The 6,465-nt window shown below is 39.9% G+C and overlaps 1 protein-coding gene across 1 annotated transcript in view; it reads right to left on the bottom strand.

Annotated features, from left to right (window-relative positions):
* The window catches only part of LOC137997182 (large ribosomal subunit protein eL24-like), a 9,958-nt gene extending 4,237 nt beyond the window's left edge, over window positions 1–5,721 (bottom strand). The window contains exons 1-4 of the mRNA XM_068843026.1: window positions 5,668–5,721; window positions 5,285–5,360; window positions 2,849–3,096; window positions 1,449–1,518 (exon numbers count right to left, since the gene is read on the bottom strand). Of these exons, the coding sequence (XP_068699127.1) occupies window positions 1,449–1,518; window positions 2,849–3,096; window positions 5,285–5,360; window positions 5,668–5,672 (399 nt within the window). The 5' untranslated portion in view covers window positions 5,673–5,721. The remainder of the gene's footprint in view (window positions 1–1,448; window positions 1,519–2,848; window positions 3,097–5,284; window positions 5,361–5,667) is intronic.
* Between the last annotated feature and the right edge of the window lie 744 nt (window positions 5,722–6,465).

Genomic DNA, 6,465 nt, shown 5'->3' on the forward strand with positions numbered 1-6,465 from the left:
TTTGGAGGTCACAGTTTTTAGTGAAATTCACAGCTTAGTCCAGGACTCTTCTGACAATGTAATCTTAAGCATTAAATTTTGGTTGCTGTTTTTGTGAACTACATGTATTGTGAACTATACTGCAAGTACATTGTCAATATTTAAGGTCGTTTTTATTACATACCGTATTTACCCATGTATAAGTCGACCTTTTATGGTCTCAAAAGAAGCTCCAAAAGTCGCCCTCGACTTATACACGGGTCAAAGATTTTGAGCCAAGTTCCAGCTAAGTAATTTATTCAAAATTAACATAATAATGTTGTCTTGGGCATAACGAATGCAATGGACAAAAGCCGACGTACATTGTAAAAGACTTCAAAATGAATGACAAAAGACTTCAAAACAAATGTAAGCAATTCCAGTTGAAATAAAAAAGGATTTGTCCAACTCTAAATGTTGAAGATACTCACAAGCACAAATATGAAATAGACACTGGAAATTCTCGTTTTCCAAAGGTGGAAAGCTCTGTAAGGCATTTCTGTTTCTTCAAATAAAACACGATCGTTCAACGGCTTAGTAACCTGGCGCAATACCTCGTGTTTGCGTGCAGACATCGTCACTCGTGTTTGCGTGAAAATGCTGGTTGGTAATGATTGTTTTTTATTCTTTATACAAACCTGGCAGATTTAAATGCTTTTGCAAACTTCGTATTGTTTGGTTTATGAGTTTTGTTTTGTTTGTCATTTGAGAAATTGTAAGTCAAGGACCAATTAAACCTTGCACATTTTTGCATCGTTCGCAAGTTATTTTCAAAGATTGACTCCTGCTTCTGTGATGTTGCATTGTGCTTATCCTCTAAAGCCCTTTATCCTTGAACAACGAAACAGGTGAGTTTGAGGTTTACTGATGATGTTCGATTTTCAGATAACTTTTTCGAAACTCAAGGACAAAACGCCCGCAGCTGCTGAACAACAAAACTATTAAGCGCTTGAGGCCCTGATTCTTTTGTGTATCCACATTTCCAGAAATCGAAGAATACAAGATTAGTGTCCCATGAACATTTGACAAAGAAATTAAGAAATTGCGTTTTTTGCCATCAGAAATGGGGGGTCGACTTAAACATGGGATCGACCTATACATGGGTAAATACGGTAGTAAGAAAGTCATGACTTACATGTACGTGTAACAAATACCTACATGTAGTCTATTTTTTTATTTACTCTACTTATTGTTATGTTTTTGTTGGTTAACCTTTTCCATCAACAGCCATTTTATTTTAGATGGACTAACTACAGAGAAGCTAAAAAGGCACCTCTGCACTTTGTGATAAAGAATTACATGTAGCTACACAAAATTTGGACTGAACCCCCCCTTTCCCTTGGGACCAAGTGAAGTGCATTTTTTGATACATAACAGTTAAAAAAGTTTACCAGTAACAGGAAAATAAAAACATTCTTCTTTTAAAGTACCTTAGGAGCAGCCGCAGCAGAAGCAGCTTTCTTTTGTTGTTGTTTAGCCTTCGCTTTTTCCTTTGCAGCCCTAAAGACAAAAGGTAAATAAAAGATAGAATTTCAAATAAATACATGTAGCACTGCCAAGGTCTTTATAACAGCCAGATTATCCTAGTCCTACCTTCAATGAGCAGAAACGTTTGGGCTCTTCCAAGAATTGGGCAGACATACATGTAAATTTTCTTCTACAAAAGCATGCAAGTCACATAGTTGAAATTCTTACCCCTAACTTCATACCTTGAATAAACCAAATCTTTCACACCTACTGTACAAGGAGTACTAAAATCATCAAATATCCCCAGCCCATCAGCAAAATTTACAGCCACTCTTGGCATTTCATTTTGATTCACCCACAAAACATTCTATTGGTAAAACTGCAGTAACCATTTTTCTCAGATAAGATTTATTCTCAGGTAAACTGTTCACAGTTCTCAAATAATGTGGGTAACACAATATCATCACTGAAAAATGTTCACAAGCAGCAAGCATCACACAGGATGCAACCTAAAGAGAAGCAAGCATGGGATCCTAAGTGCCCAAAATACTTTTATTGGTGAAAGAAACACATTGCAGTCGTTTTGTCAGTTTTTGTGTATATATGTACAATATGTCTGTGAAAGTAAATGGCCATCAAATGTTACTAATCAAAAAATGACCTAGTGAGCCCTTGAGACAGGATGTCTTAATTATTTTTTCTATGAAAGTAAATGGCCATCAAATGTTACTACCGTATTTATTCGATTAAGTGCCCAGGGCGCTTATTTAATTTTTGGACTTTCAGGGTGGGTGCTTATTCGAGGCTGGGCGCTTATTAAATTTTCACCATTTTCAGTAAGTAAAAAGTTCATTTTCTAACAAAACATGACAAAATATTAAAGCACATAAATTGTAACTGTTCATTGTTTGGTTTACATATGCCCAGAACTAACAACTGATTGCTAGGTCTTCACAGAAGTCTCTTTAGCTATTATAATTCTCAATCACCTTCAATGTCATCGTCGCTCAGCTCAATAAGTGAACTTTCTGGTGCTTCCTCCTCGACATCCGACAGTGTAATGTCAAGCAAATGGGTCAGTCGGGCGAGAAGCTGTTAGGGCTTCCTGGATGGATGTAAGGAAATCTTGTCCTTGGGGGTGGGGTGGTGGGCGCTTAATAACTTTTTCTACCTTCAGGGTGGGTGCTTATTCAAGGTGGGCGCTTATTTGAGGTGGGCGCTTTTTCGAAGTTGAGTGCTTAATGGAATAAATACCGTAATCAAACAATGACCTAGTAAGCCCTTAAGACGGGACATCTTAATTATTTTTTTCTGTGGTACAATCTCAGGACGCCACCTTCCAATTTCTGTGAAAAGAACTAACCTGATTGCTTGTTCACGGAGGGCTTTTCTCACTTCAGGTGTCTGATTTCGCTTGGCTAAAATGCTTTCCAGTGTGGCTCCCTGCACTGCCCGCTGGAATTTGACATTTCGTCTTGTCCGCTTCTTCTTGACTTCCTCTGCTGAACCCTTCTTGTGCTTTCGACGATAAAGTACAGTCCAGGTGATCTTTCGAGGATTTCGTTTCATTAATAGAGCCCTCTCACATTTCTTGTTGAGGAAGTTGAAGACCTAGATAATGCATACCCAAGAGAACATTGTCACCCCAGATATCAAATTACAGATATTGTAGTTGTTTTTCCTTTTTTAACGTCAGAACATCAGCATCTTTATTGTTTAATTTAAGCCTACTAATGTCAAGACCCATATCTCATGTATGTAATATTCAATGCCGGTGCTAATATGACAGTCGAATACGACTTGCACAACACATGTACAATGTACTTGGTACGTTGCAAAATAAATTCATGGTATCAAATTATAGGTTTTACAAATTAAAAAAAAAGGGAAACATAGCGGCTAAATTGCAGAATACCCCGGGACTTTTTCTTATTTACGCGTAGCTGGCTACGGAGAGTGGCTACGCGTGGCTACGCGTAGCTACTAATTTAAATTGGTGATCATGGAATATGTCAACTGAAGAAAACTAGAAAGCGAAATCTGGTAATACGCGTAGCCGGCTACGGAGAGTGGCTACGCGTGGCTACGCGTAGCTACTGATTTAAATTGGTGATCACGGAATATGTCAACTGAAGAAAACTAGAGAGCGAAATCTAGTAATACGCGTAGCCGGCTATGGAGAGTGGCTACGCGTGTCCGTGGCTAGTCACTTACGGCCTAAGCACTCTTAGCTCTCATTTTACGGTTCGGTTAATTACACTTTTTACAACATCGTTTGAAGAATATAGCCTGTGTTTACTGATTAAGCCTAAGCGCTTGTTTCAGTGATTAGATCGAAGCTCTCTTTAAAATTTTAGCTTTCAATTTACGGTTTGGTCAACAACACTTTTTATGAGATCGTCTGAAGAATATAGCACTCGTTTACTGATTAAGCCCAAGCGCTTGTTTCAGTGATTAAGTCGAAGCACTCTTTTAACATTTTAGCTTTCAGTTTGCGATTTGGTTAACCACACTTTTTATGAGATCGTCTGAAGAATATAGCACTAGTTTACTGATTAAGCCTAAGCACTTGTCTCAGTGATTAGGTCGAAGCACTCGTTTAAAATATTAGCTTTCACTTTGCGGTTTGGTCAACTACACTTTTTATGAGATCGTCTGAAGATTATAGCACTCGTTTGGTGATTAAGCATAAGCGCTTGTTTGAGTGATTAGGTCTTATATATTTATCACGTTCGTAAGGCACTAAAACCACTGCCAAGCCGCCGAGCCACTCTTATATATCTACCTCGATTTAAAGGCACTAAAACCACTGCCGAGCCGGCGAGCCACTCTGTTATATATCTACCTCGTTCTTAAGGCACTAGCGACATAACAAACTCCCTCGTACTATGATCAAGATTCCACGACTTCACACCGCTACCCTTAGAATTAAGTTTGACACGTAGCCCCGCGAAGACGAGTAGACAACATATAAGAAATTGCCTCGTTCAATGATACAGGTCCATGACAAAACACTACGAAAACCAGTACCCTTAACCTTAAGTTTGACGCGTAGCCACGCGTAGACGCGTAGCCAGCACATAACAAATTGCCTCGTTCAATGATCCAGCCTCCACGCAAAACACTGCGAACACCGGTACTCTTAGCTTTAATTTTGACGCGTAGCCATGCGTAGACGCGTAGCCAGCACATAAGAAATTGCCTCGTTCTATGATCCAGCTTACACGACAAAACAATACGAACACTGGTACCCTTAGCTTTAATTTTTACGCGTAGCCAGCACATAAGAAATTGCCTCGTTCTATGATACAGGCTCCATGACAAAACACTACGAACACCGGTACCCTTAACCTTAAGTTTGACGCGTAGCCAGGCGTAGACGCGTAGCCAGCACATAAGAAATTGCATCGTTCTTTGATTCAGCTTACACGACAAAACAATACGAACACTGGTACCCTTAGCTTTAATTTTGACGCGTAGCCACGCGTAGCCACGCGTAGACGCGTAGCCAGCACATAAGAAATTGCCTCGTTCTATGATCCAGCTTACACGACAAAACAATACGAACACTGGTACCCTTAGCTTTAATTTTGACGCGTAGCCACGCGTAGACGCGTAGCCAGCACATAAGAAATTGCCTCGTTCAATGATCCAGCCACCGAAGAAAGTTGACGCGTAGACGCGAGGCCCTTCCCCCCCGCTTCGATTTGAACGGGGTATTCTGCAATTGCTCCAACATAGCTTTACTAGTATAAATTATGGCTTCAAGAACTATGAATGGGAAAATTCGTTCGCATACCTTCCCATCAAGTCGGCAGTATCTCTTGCCATGGCCAGGATAGATTTTATACCCACTGTAGTTGCACAGCTCGAGCCTTTAAAACACCAATAATAATTTAATTTCAAAGCCATAGAGAAAATGGATGACACACATCGGCAGGCCCGATACGGTGAGAAAGCCCATGGGCTCGTGAAGATGGACAACAAGAAAGACTACAAGTATTGTCGAGAGGAAAATTGAAACCACAAGGAAAGTCACTTTGAAAGTAAAAAAGGCAACACTGTCAAGTTAACACAAAACGTAACTGAAACTATGATAAATGCCTGGTTGAATAACTTCCAGCAGGCATTAATTTCTCGTTGATTATCGTCGAGATGGAAAAGGATTTTAGTTTTACTCACTTCATCGCTGTACAATGATTATTTTGGTGGAAGAGAAGGAAGTCGTGTGCGCATGCGTTATTTTAGACTGGCTATTGTTTTGCTTGAAGAGCATCTTGGGTAATTCCAATATGGCGTCCTTTCGAAGACTCACAAGACTCTGGGAAGCTGTTTTTCTATTTTAGTTGCTTTTAGCTCATCAGCACATGTTGTAGAGAGGACAAGGGTATGAACGGATGGCTGAAAGTACGGAAGGCGCAAGTAGCAGTAAAAGTAAGTCAAGAGAATCAAAAGAGGGTGAAAGACAGCAAGCAAAGCCCACTACCCATATTCAAGAACATTCGTTCTTGACTGATAGAACAGACGTGAAACAAATGGAAAAAGGATTGCTCGAACTCATGCACGATTTTAACCACGGAAAGCTGCACGCATTTGGAAAGGACTGTACTATCGAAAAGATGGATAAGGTTCGAGAGCTTCAAGAACGTTTGGCACAGTTACATTTTGAACTGAACGATACTACTGAAGGATTTGGGGAAGAAGACGAAACTAAAAGCGCTGCGAACTTGGAAAAGTTAATGAAGAATTTGGAGGCTCTTAGCTCCACTGTTCAAAGCTTGCATCAAGAAAGTGCCACGTAATACAACCAGAATTTATGCAAGAGGACATGTAGGATTTCAAAACCCGAAGGAATCTTCTGTTCCAAATATGTAGTAAGAGCAGGAGCTGATGAGTAGGAGAATATCACGGCATTTTTGCAGACCGGTCTATTTTTAGAGTACCTTTCCTTTTATGAAAGAAAGGCAACCCCATTTCAGT

The sequence above is a fragment of the Montipora foliosa genome, chromosome 3 (genome assembly GCF_036669935.1).
Source record: "Montipora foliosa isolate CH-2021 chromosome 3, ASM3666993v2, whole genome shotgun sequence".
Classification (NCBI taxonomy): Eukaryota; Metazoa; Cnidaria; class Anthozoa; order Scleractinia; family Acroporidae; genus Montipora; species Montipora foliosa.